At 33.3% G+C, this 17,677-nt stretch overlaps 1 protein-coding gene across 2 annotated transcripts in view; it reads right to left on the bottom strand.

The window, feature by feature from the left end:
• Nucleotides 1–17,677, bottom strand: part of CENPN (centromere protein N) — a 40,078-nt gene that overhangs the window by 5,530 nt on the left and 16,871 nt on the right. For both annotated transcript variants that reach the window (XM_051976172.1, XM_051976171.1), the window contains exons 5-8: nucleotides 17,473–17,649; nucleotides 13,877–13,978; nucleotides 8,088–8,145; nucleotides 1,673–1,785 (exon numbers count right to left, since the gene is read on the bottom strand). In XM_051976172.1, coding sequence (XP_051832132.1) covers nucleotides 1,673–1,785; nucleotides 8,088–8,145; nucleotides 13,877–13,978; nucleotides 17,473–17,649 — 450 coding nt within the window. The remainder of the gene's footprint in view (nucleotides 1–1,672; nucleotides 1,786–8,087; nucleotides 8,146–13,876; nucleotides 13,979–17,472; nucleotides 17,650–17,677) is intronic.

The following is a 17,677-nucleotide window of genomic DNA, read 5'->3' as shown; positions in this document are numbered from 1 at the left end:
GCAATTAGCTAAATAGCATCTGTACTCTATCATGCACATGCTGCAAGCCAAATAGATACGATGCCTAAGATTGAATTAATGAGGGGATTAAAGTGAATTATTTGGAATAAAAGGGTGACCATGAAAAGAATTCAGTCTGAATAAAAGAAATGCAGATCTGTTTTAGGCCTGTCACTGTTACTTTCTAGATGAGTCACCCTTGAGATCACTTCTACTCTGGTTCTCAAACATTTCATCTATAAACTGAAGCTTATAGATTAGATGATCATTAATGTTCTTCCCGCTCTAAAGATTTTTTGATTGTATTGTATTTGATATCAATACTGATTACATTTTATTTGCAGATTTCATTGTATTGTTATTATTCTAATAGAGATTTATGGGTTTTAATTTAACAAGTTGTCTCATACTATGATTCAGAAACCATACCATGGCTAGTAGTAAGATCTACAGGAAAGCCTCTTTCTTTGTACAACAGTCTTTCTAAAAAGATCTGGGGGATTTCACAGACTGTAAGTGCAGTGTCAGTCAGCAATATAATGTGACACTTTAGACTATATTAAGACAAGAATGATGTCCAGAATGATAGAGGTAATAGTCCTGGCTATATTACAAATAATAGCTTTGGTTTAGTTTTGGATGTTACATATTAGAAAGGTTATTGATAAGCTTGAGGATACACATAGAATGCTAACCAAAAAGGTGAGATTATGCCATATAAGGGTCAGATATACTATATAAGGGTGTAGATATACTAGCTACATTATAGCTGTCTTCAAGTACCTGAATGATTGTGATGGAAAATACAGATTAGATCTATTTTTCTTGGCCACAGATGGCACAAGTAGCAACATTTAGTAGAAACTAAAAACAGATATGCACTGATCTTTGGAAGAAGAGCTTCCTAATAATAAGAGCTATTCAAAAGTAAAATGGGCTAGTTTAGGAGGTAGTGAGCCCCCTCACTTAAATTCTTCAGGCAAAGGCTAGTGGACTATTTATTTGAGTATATTACATAGTGTATTCTTGTTCATATATGGGTTGGACCAGATGCCTTTCTGAGATCTCTCCCAACTGTAATTCTATGACACTAATTGGCCCATGCTGGGATAGGGCTTTGACCATACTGTAAGCAATTAAGTCAAATGATTAGGAAGTAATAACTTATTAAATCTTTTCATTATTATACTGTAAAAAGTACAGACCGCCACCATCAGTATTAATTTAAAATCTACTTAAGAATAAACATTAACAGTTAAAGACTTCTTATCTGATAATAATAGAACTCATTCCCACATTCAAAATAAAATTTTTCAATGTTAAAAATTTGTGAGTGATCCAGTGAGAAAGCTGCTTAGTCATGTCCAACTCTGTGTGAGGCCATGGACCCTACTTTCCATGAGATTTTCTTGGCAAGAATGATGAACTGGTTTACCATTTACTTCTCCAGGGGATTAAGGAAAACAGAAGTTAAGTGACATGCCCAGGCTCACACAGCTCAAGCATCTGAGGTTAGATTTGAATTCAGACTCTGGGTCTAGCACTTTATGCACTAAGCCAGCTAGCTGCTCCATCCATTTATTAGTTTTATACTAAAATATCTAGATTTTCCCCTTTAGCATTTAAAAAAAAAAAAACTGGTATAATATAAAGTTAATATTACAATCTCTACCTTATACTGTGCAAATTCTATTCTTGGTTGGACATAATCCCCAAAAGTTTCCCGTGTCACTCTTTGGATTCTTTCCTTCTCTTTTACATTCTCATTAATGATCCTTGGGTCAACTGTGGGTACAGGAGAAAAAAGTATTTAAAATTTCTAGATGATCAGAAACACATTTTATTCCTCAAGAACTTTTTTGGTAATATAAAATTAAAAAAAAATTATAACAGCTTCAAAATGTTTTAATTACCAATTATACCTACTACATTATTACAAGGTAGTTAAAAAGAGAGAGAGCTTTATTATAATAGGAAGACAAGATTTGGAATCTATCTGGATTCAAAGCCTATCACTTTGGGCAAGTCACATAGCTGTTGTGATTTAATCTCTTTATCTGCAAACCCTACTACAGAGGGTTGTCATGAGAACCAAAATTTGATAATGTATATAAATGGCATTGTAAACATAAAACACAATTAAAATATCAGCTTTAATATGTGTTTTTGGTTTAGATCTGTAATTAATCTCTTTTTACTGATGGAGAAGGCACCTGCTCTGCAACTTAAGAGCTGTCCAGGGACGGTTAAAAAGTTAAGTGGCACAGGGTCACCAATTAATACATGTCAGAAGGAGTACTGGAACCCAGGTCTTTTTGATTCTTAAGTCAGATGCCTATCCACTATGTCACAGATACCTCTTGATTAGGAAATTGCAAAGATTAAAAAAGCACAGTCCTCGTGCTTATGATGTTCACAATCTAGTCAAAGGAAAGGCACAGATTCAAACAATTATTTTAACAAAAAGAAACCACAACTATACTAGTTACCACCAATAACCAATGAAATTCACTTAGCTCAAGCTCCCTTCTTTGGACTCTCATAGAATTCTGGGTCTCTCTTTTGTCACTTAACTCATTATCTTGTTAATACAATTTTTATTTCCTCTATTAAATAAAATCTCCACTAGGGTATGAATCATATCTTATATGTGCCATGTACTATACAGCACCAAGCCCAAGGCCTTGGGCATAGAAAACACTAAATAAATATTTGTTGAATGAGTGAATTCAAGGGCTAGCATCCCTGGTTCAGCTGTTGCCAGCCATCCCAATCTGATGTTATCTTCCCTTCCATTTCCAGTTCTCATTGGGTATACAGTGCTTTAATGTACTAATGCCTTAATGTACAAAGGTACAGCTGTCATATTGACCTGGACTTTTCTTAGATACACAGTAATTTTTTTAAATTGCCAATGAAAACAGCACATCTTTTGACACCCCAAATGCTGCGTCCTTCTCTCAAAACACCCAACCTCATAGGGCCAGATTAAGTTGTACACATACTCCTTGCTCAGCCACCCAAAACCTTCTTCTCCTTGGAAATTCACATCATCATATTTAACTATCTTTTCTCTATCAATTCTTGAACGTATTTGTAATGAAAGACCTAATAAGTTCCATGAAAAATAGGGAAGAATTTTCTAGTATTTATGACTAAACAAAGATGACTAGATAATCACAAAAACTATGTTCCCTGGCATATCAAGCAGGAGAGGCTAGCATTAATGATGTTAAGGGAACAATGGAAAGAGTCATTTTTGACAGACTTTTTAACAATACAATGGATCTCCTTTAAGGAGTAAGTTTTCTATCAAAAATCTGAACAGAACATAAGGTGTCACATTAAAAATATTCCAGTACTTTAAATGTAAACAAATTATTTACATATGAGAAATAATTCAATGTGCAAGGTCTATACATCCATTCAAGTTCACAAAGAAAGGATTTCCAACTTTCAAATATTAGATTTTTCATTTATGAACTATTATGATTATTTAGTCTCAAATTCAAACAGAATCTGGATACCCTAATTTCATAATTTAAAGGATGAGGAAAAGTTTATAGCATTTGATTTATATATATTCTACTTTATTCCAGTATTTAAGTCTGATTAATAAATTCTACCTTAAGCATTTGTGGGAGAAGGTACAGTTAACTAGAGAAGAACCTGAGCTAATTAAGGAAGAGCGTTGAATAAATAATTAGTAGAAGTTTGAACTAGTGAAATAGGTCAAAGGTTGCATTTTGATTAGAAATTTGAAGAACTATCTTTGAGATGTGAGTCCATATTCTATTTTCAGGTTGTGAGGGAAGCAAAATCAAGGGCAATTAAAAATTCTTAAAAGGTAAATTCAAGAGTTACGTTGGAGACTGTTGGCAAGACAAAGCAAAATGAATAAGGTAAATGGAAGAGGAATAAACAAATAGGATGGGTTAAAGAGTAGGCCCAATTGAAAAAATAGTAAGGAGATTTGATTAGTTCATGCCTAAAATGGAGCTTTTACAAGCTAAAGAAGATAAAGAAAGTAAAGTGAAATTATTAAGTTGTTAAGAGGTCATGATTGACTGACTTTAAGGGATATAACTAAATACAGGGGTGAAAAATAAATATCCATAGTGTTTTTAATAGTTGAAATCAACCATTAAAGTATACATAAATAAGAGTACAAAAATATACAATGACTGACAATAAGTGTACAATGATCATACTTCTGCCGCTGCTGAATGACTACTGTTATCTGTACTCTAAGTATAGCTTCATCTCTCTCTCTCACACAATCCCAAATTGTTAGGAAGGATGAAGTATTATAGAGGAATGAGGAGAGGTTTTAATGAGGGAGGGAAAAAAAAGAATGACAGGTGGGAGAAGGGAAAATGGTGCTTGACAGCTTACTGCAAAGATCTGATGAAATGTGTCACAAAGAATAAAAAAGCTGTTTTGGTTACAGCTTTAAAAAATATTTGAGGCTGTTGCTAAAAGGAGAGATCTGGATGCTCTGATGAGGAAGATGCTTTCTTCCAAAGAATGGTATAGCAGAAGATATCAGGTTGTGAAGTGGATAAAAAGAGGGAGCCAGGAAGACCTAAATTCAAATTCAGCCTCAGACACTTATTAGCTTTGTGGACTTTAGACATTTAGCTTGTCACTGTCCAATATTCTAAAATGTAAAAATGGGGACAACAATAGCACCTACCTCCTAGGATTGTTGGGATAAAATAAGACAATGAATTATAAGCCTAGTAACTAAATTTAGAAAGAAAAAAATAAAGCATGTCTTCCAGTTAAGATCCCCTGCCTCCTCAAGAAGTGACTGGCATTATGACCCACCCATGAGTAAGTGCTCTTTTTATTCTGGCATTACTTGGGCTCTTGGAATCCCTTTCCATTTAAAAGGGATGGAGTTGTTGTTCATCAAATTCAAACCTTCTAATCAAGGAATGAAGAAAAGGTTTTACTATAAGTGACTGCTGTTATTTTATTTTTTAGATGAAAATTTTAATTAACCCTAAACTGTATTTTAATATAATGATCTTTTTGTTGAATTTTGAATTGCCTTAAATTGTTAGGTGGTACAATGGATGAGTCCCCAGTCTGGAGTCAGGAAGACTCATCTTCGTGAGCTCAAATCCAAGCCTTTGCGTGTGACTCTGGAAAGGCACTTAAAGGTATTTGCTTTAGGTTCTTCATCTGTAAAATGGAGGGGAGAAGGAAATGGCAAACCTCTCCAGTATCTTTGCCAAGAAAACCCTAAATGGGGCTGGACGATTAAAAAAACCAAAAACAAAAAGATATCCGAGAACACTGGGGGAATGGAACTGTCAATCTGGACATTCTATAAAGTAGAAATACTTGATTTTAGATGAATGTCAAATTATTAAAAACTGTTTCTGGAAGAATTCTATCTAAAATGCAGAGTATGGTATTCGTTGGTTCCCCTCCTCCCGTTCCCCCCCCCCCCCCCCCCAAGAAGTAAGTCCAGGAGGAATGGGAGATTTTAAAGAATGAAATCCTGAAGATAGAATGGAAATAATTCCAATAATGAGGTAAAGTAAAATGTGTCTTAAGCAGAAACCAACTGAGATTTTTTTAAAGGAATGTAGAAAAGATGGAAACAGTAGATAGGACCCTTAGAGTGGAACTGACTAGAGAGAGAGAAGAGAGGCTCAAGTCTTATTTTGTCTCTGTTTTCTCAACCCTGGAACCTTGGTTTTCCTATACAGAAAGAGAAAACAGACATAACTCAACAGGAGGTGATACCTGAGATAAATCAAAAGAAAGAGAGTACTCAGTAGCTTAGGTTAATTCAAATTACCCTAGGGCAACTAGGTACCTCTGGAGTCAGGGAGATGGATGTTAGCCTAAATTTCTTCATATGTAGAGTGATCTGGAACAGGAAATGGCAAATCACTTTGGTATCTTTGCCAAGAAAACCTCAAATAGGGTCATGGACATGACTGAACCACAACAAATTCAAACCATCCAGCTCAGTTAATTCTGCTATATCATAATGCAGAAAACTACCACTTTACTTATAAGCCATAGCCTTTTCCATATGCACTTTCACAAGCAAATTTCAGACCTTTTTTAGGTAGTCATATTTACTGTATATGTTATGTTACAGTAGGACCTGTGAATGGAGGAGAGATGTTCTGTGTTCTATGCCCACCACACCTGCACCAGTAACCAGTCAGCTTTGCAACCCAGGCTCAGTGTGAATGGAGGCTGTAGACAACTGCCATTATTTAATTTAATTATAGTATTTACGCATTAGTTAACATGCATAAAATATTTTTATTAGGCTCTTATTTTTTTAATGTAACACTGATGAAGTTTTTAAGAGTTGTGCTCCTAAACCCATTTATCTATAGAGGCACCTCTGGTTTTTATTTTGAGATTTTGTAATAGCAAGGTGATTTTTAGGTAGATATCCATCACCTTATAGTTGAACTGTTTCCTCTTCAAATACTAAAAAGAAATGTCTGATGTGCAACTGCATCAGTCAGTTGACATCTAGAAGACCCTGGAAAATGAGAGAGACAGCACAAAATTGAAGAAAGGCAAATGATGTTCCAATTTCCAAAAAGAGAAGATAATAGTCTTCAAACTATAGGCCACTGAGCTTAATGCATCATTAAAAAGAGGGGGAAGAGGGGGAAGTGAAGCTAGAAAGGGAAGCAATGATTACAAAGAAACAGCACAGCTTCATCAAAAACAAATGCCAAATAAACCTCATTTATTTTTGTGACCTAACTAGCTGTAGATATAAGTTTACCTAGGCTTTAGGAAAGCATATGCAATCTCATGCTTTTCTTATGGAGATGATGGATTAGACAATCACAAAATTACATGGATCCAAAATAACTGAAAGGACAGACTCAAAGTGCAGTTGTATTTCATTATCAGCATGACAGAAGTATCCAATGTAGTGCTTGCCTCTGTATCAGGTAACATTTTTATTAATGACTTTTGAAAATACTTCTTTATAAAATCAAATCTGTAGGTGATACAAAGCTGCACAGGACAGCCAGCTTATTGCAAGATCCAAAGGGAACTGGACAGATTAGTTTTAAGCCAAATATAATATGATGAAATATAAATGAAGAGGGAAGATAAATGTATTACACACAGCTTTTTTTTAAAAAAGGCAAATGAAAAATGTCAAATCATTAGCCTCACAGGATAGAGGAGATATGGACAGATAGTAATTCTTCTGAAAAAGATATGTGGGACTTACTGTGCTTAATATGAGTCAATAGTGTGTAAACTGTGAGCTCTTTAACAGCAAAGACTGGTTTTTGGTTTATCTTGGCTTTTCTTTTCTCTTCTGGCCTTTTCTTGTGTCCTCAGTACTTAACACAGTGTCTGACATATGGTAGATGTTGAATAAATACTGCTTGACTGATGTACAACCAGAAAAGGCTATTCTGAGCTTTGCCCATATTAAAGGAGACAAAAGCGTCCAGGAATAGGGTAATATTAGTTCCTGTTATTTTATCCTACTTCCTATTATTATTAATTTTTAGTTCCACTAAAAATAGACTGAAGGAAATTAGCATGTTTTGAATGGAGAAAAGACTTGGAGGAAACTTGATAGGTTTTTAAGTGAAAGCTATCATGTAAAGGAAAGATTAGACTTGTTCTATTTGGCCACAAGGAACAGAAAGTAGAGGTTACAAAGAAGCCATTTTACTGCTTGATGTCAGGAAAAACTTCTCTCAATTTTAATTGTTCTGAGGTGGAATGGGCTATCTTATTCTTCCTCCTTGCAAAGCCTGGATGACCACTTAGTAGATGTGTCATAATGTGGAATCTTTTTATGAATAGGTTGCACTAGATAGTTACTTAAGTTCTTTTCATCTCTCAAAATGAGTAAAAATAAGTTTCTGACAAATTCTGTTGAAGATATGGATAATCTTTTTTTTTTCAATAAAGATTTAATTTTTATCATTCACAAGGTATGTTGACAAATCATAAGATCTCTTAATACATTATCTTAATGAATAAGATAAAAAAGATTAATAGAAACGTTAAAAGTACTGAAATACATAAACAGTTTATTATGAAGAGAAAATTAAATCTGTTACCTATTTCATTCTCAGTATTTCCTTCCTGTAAAGGTGTAGGACAGTAAGTTTCAAAATCCTGGAGAAAGAAATTTGATGTTAGTTTGATGATGGTCTATTTTTGAAAATAATATTCTAATTTATCTGGCAAAAGGAAATTATCAGAAAATTCTGTTTCTTCTATTAAAATAAATTTAATTGTTTTATTTTTTCAGTGCATTTTTATGATTAAAATGACCCTCCCCCCAAATTCAAGATAAGATAAAACAAAAACAAAAACACCCAATCCATAAATCAAAAATTAAAGCTTCAATATTACCAATGTAGTCTGGTATAACAAATTTCCATATTATCAATGTCCGAAAAAGTATATTTTTCACGTTTTAGTTCATCAGATTTTTTTTCTAGTACTTCCTACAGGATTATGTTGGCTATATATGCAGGAATTTTGATGATTTAAGTAGCTTTATCAATATACTTTGCTTAAGTTTATTTCAGTTAATTTTAGAGAACTTTTGGGGTTCCTTAAGCATACCATCATCTTTAAAAAGCAATAATTTTGCCCATGCTTATTCCCTCAATTTCTTTTTTCTTATTACAGCTAGCCTTTCTAGCACTACGTTAAAAAGTAATAGATATAATGGGCATTCTTGTTTTACTCTTGATCTTACTACTAGAAAGGCCTGTTAACTTTTTCATTACATGTAATATTTGTTCTTGACTTTAGATACAAATTATGTACTATATATTGAGGAAAGATTTGTTTCTGTGATTTCTAGAGTTTTTAATAGAAGCGCTGAATTTTATAAAAATAATTTATATCATATATTGATATAATTATTTGGTTTGTATTTTTTATATTTTTAATCTAGTTTATTATATTTCCAGCATTCCTTAAGTGGAGCCAAATCTATATTTCTGAGGAAAAATCAACCTGGTCATAATGAATAATCATTTATAGTATGTTATTGTATCTTAACTTACTAATATTTTATTTAAAATACCTGCATCAATGTTCATTAGATATACTGCTTTTCTTTCTGTTTTGTCTCTCCATGCTTTATGGATCAGGACAATATTTATACAAAGTGACTAGAAGGGTACCTTCTTTTCTTATTATTTTAAACCACTTATGTAGTATTAGAATTGTTCTTTGAAACTTTCATAGAATTCATATGTAAATTCATCTAGTGCTTGAGATTGTTTTTTCAATTTTTCAGAGTTTTTATGCCTTATTCAATTTCTCTTTCTGATAACAGACTAGTCTAAGTACTCCTTTGTTTTTATTTTTCTAAGTATTCATTAATTTCTTCTAAGTTATAAGTTGCATATAATTAGGAAAAATGCTTTCTGAAAATTTCCCTTATTTTCTCTATAATAGTAAGTTCTCCTTTTGTTTCACTTTTGATAGGAACTAATTGTTTATCTACTCTATTAATTTTTTTAAAGTAGTTCCTACTTTTATTTATCAATTTAGTGGCTTGTTTGTTTTTTACTCTTAATTGTGTTAATCTTTCCTTTTCAAAATTCCTACTTTTTAATTTAATTTGGAATTTTCAATTTGTTCCTCACGTTTTTAAAATCACATGCCCCAATGATTGGTTTCTTTTCTTTTTTGTTGATGAAAATAATTAATTTAAATTTTCCTCTTAGAATTGCTTTAGCTGTATCCCAGAAATTTTGATATGTATTCTCATTGTTATTTTTCCTGTTGAAATGTTCTATTGTTTCTGTGATTTATTCTTGACCCACTAATTCTTCAAAATAATTTTATTTAATCTCTAATTACCTTTAAGATCTTTTTTTATTGAAGATATTTTTTATTACACTGTATTTAGTAAATGCTGGAGAGGGAAATGGCAAAACACTCCAGTATCTTTGTCTAGAAAGACTCAAATAATGTCACAAAGAGTTTGACATGACTGAAAGATGACTAAGCAACAAAATGGGTGTGTTTAATATTATACTTTCCTACATTTTTAAAGTGCAATATTTACCATCCAACATGTAGTAAATTTTTGTAAAGATACCATATACATCTGAGTTGAATATAAGTTTCTTCTTATTTCCATTCAAAAGTATTAAGAAATATTTATCTTTTTAAATTTTTCTTAAGTTCTAGTTAGACACTTAATTTCATTCTTATTTAGCTTTTGGTTAAAGTTGTCTAGAGTCTGAAAGGGATATATAAGTTCCTATTACATTACAGCTTTACTAGCCATTTTTCCTTTGAATATGATTTATTTTTCCTTTAAGTATTTAGATGTTTTATTATTAGATGCATATATATTAAGTAGTGACATTAATACCTTATTTATATTATAGTACTTTTATCCATAATATAATTTCCTTGATTATCTTTTTATTTTATTAATGAAGCCTTATTTGAAATTGATTGGTTTGATTTTAGTTCAGCTAAAGCATAAATAATTTCAACTATTTAATGTCTCCTGCAAACAACATATTGTTAAATTTTGCTATTTTCATTTTTTCCTATTCTTTTCCATTTTATAGGTGAATTCATTCCATTCACATGCAGTTATGATTGTTAATAATGTTATTTCCCTTATCCCTTTCTCTTGAAATTTTCCCCTTTTATTCCCATCAATCTCTTTTACACAAAATGTGTCAATTAAAAAAAGAATCTACCTAACATTTGTGATAATGAAGAAGGGACCCTGAAACTAAAAATCCTTGAAAGAGAAAATCTCCTTCAACTCTGCCTTAGTGAGGAAACACCGCCCGAGAGAAACAAGACAAATAATTTCATTCTTTTATCTAGAATTCCAACCCTATTCAATTAAGGAAACTCATTCTACTCAAATTCTAGTTCAAGCTGAAACCCAGCTAGTAGATGAGCCCAACTTGGAACTCCACCTACTAGCCCCCTTCAGCTTATAGCCAAAGTTCTTATTATAAAAGAGCCAATCTAAAATCCTCTCTTTACAGAGATACTAAACCTGCCATGTTATGCCATGCCATGCTATGCCAAGGAAACCTCTGCCTGCTGGAATAATACTCTCTTCCAATGTTACCCTCTCTTTACTCTCACCTACTTCCCTAATGAGATTTTATGTCTCTCTGTCAGGATTTCTAACCTTATATCTAACCCCCATAATAAACCTCTTTTATCAATCTAAGTTTTGGGGTTTGTAAATTCCTTTACAGAAAATTTCTTGGCGCCAGAAGAAAGTTCCCCCAAACTCTCTTTCCTTGCGCCAAATCCCAAAGGATGCAGGGGAGCCAAACCTCTCCATTTGCTTCCCTGAACACCAAACCTGCCACTAGACCTTATCATTTAACTCCCTGACCACCAGAAATCCTAATCTCATTTTGGTTCCCTAAATCTAGACCTTTATCATTTGGTTCCCTACTAAAGGGAACCCCAAAACCTAAACCTCATCAATATTATAATGAAACATCCTGTTTCTTTTGTTTTAGGTTGTGTTTATCCCAATTCAAATTTCAAGTTATTATCAATTTTTCCTTTCCTTTTAAACTTCACATTTCTCCCTCCAACTTTTGAGTTTATTTTTTATTATGATTATTCCACTAACAATTCCATTTTCCTTAAATCCTTTCCTACTCTTTCTTTGCTCTTTTCTATTTGTCTTTTGAATAATGTATTTCTATACCCAAAAGTGTGTCTATAAACTATATTCAATCTTTTTTTATCCTGTTCAGATGAAAGTGAGATTTAAGAGATCCATGCAAGGTTATTCTTCGTTATTCTTTTATCTCTTGTTTTTTGGTATAATTTATTCCATGCTCTCCTCTTCTTCAAGAGATAGCTGCTAATTCTTAAGTAATCTTTATTATGACTCCTTAGTATCTAAACTCCTTTTTATGGTTGTTTCCAAGAGAATCAGACGTGAAATCCTTGAGAGTAAGGACTGTCTTACTTTTCTGTCTGAATCCCCAAAATTTAGCAAAGTTTTGCATATAGTAAGTGCTTAATAAATGCCTCATTTATCCATTCTTTTGGTCTTATTTTGATATTACTTACTTCTTATTGAGTCATTGTTTTCTTATTGGCCTACTCTAATTTTCAAGGCATTGAAATGTTTGAGTGGTTTCTATTCCAAGGTCAAGCTCTCTTGACATTCTTTCTTCCCTAGATTTTTTTTGTGTGTCAACTGCTAAATTCCTTATGGCCAGAACTCTTTTTTCCTGAGGCTTTATCTAGACTTACGGCTATTCTCTTTGGAGTCTACTTCATAGCTATCTTTTAAACCAAGGTATTTCTCATGGTGTTCAGGTTTCCTTGGATTGCTCATAAGTGGGGGGTAAAGAACCCTAAAACACTGACTATGGTTCAAGATACTATCTGGTCCTAAGTACAATGGGTCAGATTAGGACTCCTGCAAAGGACTCTGGGGTTGTTTGCGTGCTGGGCACTACCTAGGAAGGTGGGAATAGAGAGACCCTTTGGTTACAGGGTTCTGAGGTTCTCTCTACTGTAGGCTTTGCCTGAGGCCCTATCCTTTGCTGCTAAGCTCGGAGGATACCCCTCTCCTGGATTTCTACCACAGGCTTCAGAGGTTGTAGAATCTGGATCTTGCCTAATGCCTTTCTGTTTATCACAGCTTGGCTGAGACCATAGGTGTTATGTTGGACCTTGTCTAGAAAATCCTAAAAGCTGCTGTCTTCTGAGACCTATTAAGACTGAGTTGGCCTCAGATTCTGTTTATGTAATAGTTCAGAATGATGTGCTAGATTCTCCCAAGAAACCCTTGAGGCAGAGGCTTAGGGGAAGGCTTAAACTAGATGTTTCACAGCTCAAACAAACAATGTCAGAACTAGACTCCAAGGATCTCTGCCTTTTCTGTTCTTCATCTGTACCAGTTTATTCTAGGAACTTTGAGGACTTGTATGTTAGATGAGGGAGTTTATGGGTGATTCTATCTCTTAACAGTGAGTCCCTTCACCCCCGCCCCCCATCAGGGGGCTTTAAGGAATCCTAAAGTTTTTTCTAGGAATATAGGATCCTCTTTATCCTTGCTCTCTGTTATGACCATCTTTCTACAATCTTCAAAAAATTTTTTAAAGATCTTTTTCAAATAGAAAAAAAAAATCACATTTTTAACACACTAGTGCTGGTTTCTGTGGATGAAATGTTGGTTTAAAGACAGATGCTTTCAATTTCATGGAAATAACACTGGATATGGATTTACACAAGCTGGGTTCAAATAACAGCTCTGCTACTGACTATTTTTGTGACTTCAGACAAATTATTTTACCTTGACAAGTCTAAGTTTCTGCATTGACTAAATCTCCAAGGTTTCTTTCTTTCTTTCTTTCTTTTTTTTTTTTTTAAGTTTCTTTCAAGATATAAATCTTATGAGCCTTTTTATTCCCTACAAATTTAAAAAGTCTTTTAACAAGAATCTATTAAGTGCTTGTTGTGTGAAAAAACCTTGGACAGTCTTGCCACATATCCAAGAATTCAAAGATAAACAAAGCAGACTTATTGACAGATTTGACATATATTGGCATAAAAAGATAAATAAAAAATAAGTTAATTCATGACAGATTTCCCTCCCCCCATAATTAAATGGGAACAGAATCCAGTTAAATAATTTTGAAGAAGTAATTTTAAAAAATTCTAAAATATATCACCAAGTAACCTAATTTAAAAACACAGCACTAGAATTTGGACCCAATGATTTGTATAAAGAATATAATTAATGCAGAAGGTCAAAAAACATACAATGTAATCTTCTCTTGGAAAAGGTGAATTCTCCTACCTGCTAAGTTATTTTTAATCAGGTCTGAAGCAAGACTTTGAAGAGGTATACTGAATGGCTCACCTGATTATACTGTTTAAAAACAATAGACTTAAGAGAATCCAGATATAGACTTCGGAGTTCCATTTGTCTGATCTTATGGTAATTGCCAGCAGTCATCAGGGCCTTGAGATGAAAAAGAACAAAACTATTATGAGTGTTGAACCACTGTGCTTACATTTACAAAAGCATATATGAAAGACTTTAAATAATATTTTCCACTAAAAAATGGAAAACTTTAGACAAATGTAAACTTAAAATGCATGGCTTGTAAATGATTCCTGCAACTAACTATGGATATATAATTTGCTTAAAATCTATAGAATAAATATAGTGTAGCCTCTGCAATAAGAGTCGAGAAAGATATTAAAGGAATTAGAGTAGGCAATGAGGAAACCAAACTATCACTCTTTGCAGATGATATGATGATATACCTACAGAACCCCAGAGATTCTACTAAAAAGCTATTAGAAATAATTCATAATTTTAGCAAAGTAGTTGGATACAAAATAAATCCCCATAAATCCTCAGCATTTTTATACATCACCAACAAAATCCAACAGCAAGAGATACAAAGAGAAATTCCATTCAGAATAACTGTTGATAGCAAAAAATATTTGGGAATCTATCTACCAAAGGAAAGTCAGGAATTATATGAGCAAAATTACAAAAAAGTCTCCACACAAAGAAAGTCAGACTTAAATAATTGGAAAAAATATTAAGTGCTCCTGGATAGGCCGAGCGAATATAATAAAGATGACAATACTCCTAAACTAATGTATTTATTTAGTGCTATACCAATCAGACTTCCAAGAAAATATTTTAATGATCTAGAAAAAATAACAACAAGATTCATATGGAACAATAAAAAGTCGAGAATCTCAAGGGAATTAATGAAAAAAAAAAAATCAAATGAAGGCAGCCTAGCTGTACCTGCTCTAAAATTATATTATAAAGCAGCAGTCACCAAAACCATTTGGTATTGGCTAAGAAATAGATTAGTGGATCAGTGGAAAAGGTTAGGTTCACAAGACAGAATAGTCAACTATAGCAATCGAGTGTTTGACAAACCCAAAGATCCTAACTTTTGGGATAAGAATTCATTATTTGATAAAAACTGCTGGGATAACTGGAAATTAGTATGGCAGAAATTAGGCATGGACCCACACTTAACACCATATACCAAGATAAGATCAAAATGGGTCCATGACCTAGGCATAAAGAATGAGATTATAAATAAATTAGAGGAACATAGGATAGTTTATCTCTCAGACTTGTGGAGGAGAAAGAAATTTGTGACCAAAGATGAACTAGAGACCATTACTGATCACAAAATAGAAAATTTTGATTATATCAAATTAAAAAGCCTTTGTACAAACAGAAAGAATGCAAACAAGATTAGAAGGGAAGCAACAAACTGGAAAAACATCTTCACAGTTAAAGGTTCTGATAAAGGCCTCATTTCCAAAATACATAGAGAACTGACTCAAATTTATCAGAAATCAAGCCATTCTCCAAATGAACAGACAATTTTCAGATGATGAAATTGAAACTATTACTACTCATATGAAAGAGTGTTCCAAATCATTATTGATCATAGAAATGCAAATTAAGACAACTCTGAGATACCACTACACACCTGTCAGATTGGCTAAGATGACAGGAAAAAATAATGATGAATGTTGGAGGGGATGCGGGAAAACTGGGACACTGATGCATTGTTGGTGGAGTTGTGAACGAATCCAACCATTCTGGAGAATAATCTGGAATTATGCCCAAAAATTTATCAAAGCATTCATACCCTTTGATGCAGCAGTGTTTCTACTGGACTTATATCCCAAAGAGATACTAAAGAAGGGAAAGGGACCTGTATGTGCCAAAATGTTTGTGGCAGCCCTGTTTGTAGTGACTAGAAACTGGAAATTGAATGGATGCCCATCAATGGAGAATGGCTGGGTAAATTGTGGTATATGAATGTTATGGAATATTATTGTTCTGTAAGGAATGACCAGCAGGATGAATACAGAGAGGCTTGGAGAGACTTACATGAACTGATGCTAAGTGAAATGAGCAGAACCAGGAGAATATTATACACTTCGACAAGGATATTGTATGAGGATGTATTCTGATGGAAGTGGATTTCTTTGACAAAGAGACCTAACTGAGTTTCAATTGATAAATAACGGACAAAAGCAGCTACACCCAAAGAAGGAACACTGGGAAACTAATGTGAACTATCAGCATTTTTGTTTTTCTTCCCGGGTTATTTATACCTTCTGAATCCAATTCTCCCTGTGCAACAAGAGAACTGTTTGGTTCTGTAAACATATATTGTATCTAGGATATATTGCAACATATCTAACATACATAGGACTGCTTGCCATCTAGGGGAGTGGGGGGAGGGAGGGAGGGGAAAAATTGGAACAGAAACGAGTGCAAGGGATAATGTTGTTAAAAAATTACCCTGGCATGGATTCTGTCAATATAAAGTTATTATTAAATAAAATAAATAAATAAATTTTTTAAAAAAGAATAAGTATAGTGTTCTATATATATATACATACACACACACACACACACACATATATATTTTAAAAACTGGGTAGAATATGGTAAGAGAGAAAAGAAGAAAGGGGGTATAATTTGGTATACTAGAAAAGGAACCCTAATGATTACTAGTTATGCTACCATGGGCAAGTAACCTAAACTTTTTGAGCAGTTCTTTCATCCTCTACAAATAATGATATTTACACTACCTACATCATAGGGTTTTTTTGTAGGAAAAGCATTTTATATATTTTAAAACATTATAGAAATATAAAGTACCAATTGCAAGGTTAATATACAAAAACAGTTAATAAAAACTATTGTAGGGACATCAACTGTCTGAACTAGAACATGTCTTAACACTTGCAATAGTAATTTGTTTTATGCTAAATGAAATAAAAGTTTCCAACCTATAATACTCTCACCCCCAATTTGAGGATAAAATTATAAAACCACAGTAGAAATAACTGTAAATTCAAACTGATATTTGTCCTTCATTCTTGAAGAGGACCATAATATCAGAGTTGATGTTATGATATGCAAATGAGTTGCATTTAAGTGAAGGTGGACTATGCAAACTTCACTTTCTACCCCAGAGCTCAATCCAGTGGCAAAATACAAATCAGGAAATAAGTAATACTTAAATAGCAAAAATCATTGAGATCATGTAGCAAAGGGAATTCAACAATAATTGTGATCCTTGCTAAAATATTGCCCTGCAAAGAGATGTACAAAACAGAGATTTTAAAACTTGAACTGCATATTTCTAGTTAAAAATCTGGAGAGAGATTTTAGTGCTTATGATCACAATACAGTAAAGTTAGAAAAGCTCACCAAAATATAATCTGAAATGGTAGAGCACAACTGCTGAGAAGCAGCAACTGACAGGGCAATCTGGTATAGTCAGACCTGGAGAGATCTGGACAAAACAGGGGCTAAACAGTGATTATGCCCAATTAGCACTTGTTCATAGTGAAGAAGTATTATTGGTTGTTTTAGTCACATGCCACTTGGTATCACAGACTTTTAAGAAAGGATGATGCAAATCTTTAGGTTGGCACAACAGTGTCTACCTGCCAGAGCTCTGGAATGTACTTCTTAACACGGCAGTGAGAGATGAAGACGAAAGGAGTTTGAGAATAATACACCACATAAGTAGTTTTGTACTGGTTTGGTTGCATGTAAGGTGTTCCCCAGGCAATTCGAATCCATACTGCATTATCTTCACTGTCTCTGAAGCTGATATGTACCTATTAAACAAAAATAAAATTGCTTTAT

Source organism: Antechinus flavipes, chromosome 2 (assembly GCF_016432865.1).
Source record: "Antechinus flavipes isolate AdamAnt ecotype Samford, QLD, Australia chromosome 2, AdamAnt_v2, whole genome shotgun sequence".
NCBI lineage: Eukaryota > Metazoa > Chordata > Mammalia > Dasyuromorphia > Dasyuridae > Antechinus > Antechinus flavipes.
The sequence above is the reverse complement of the archived record's forward strand: the minus strand, read 5'-3'. Positions and strand labels throughout refer to the sequence as shown.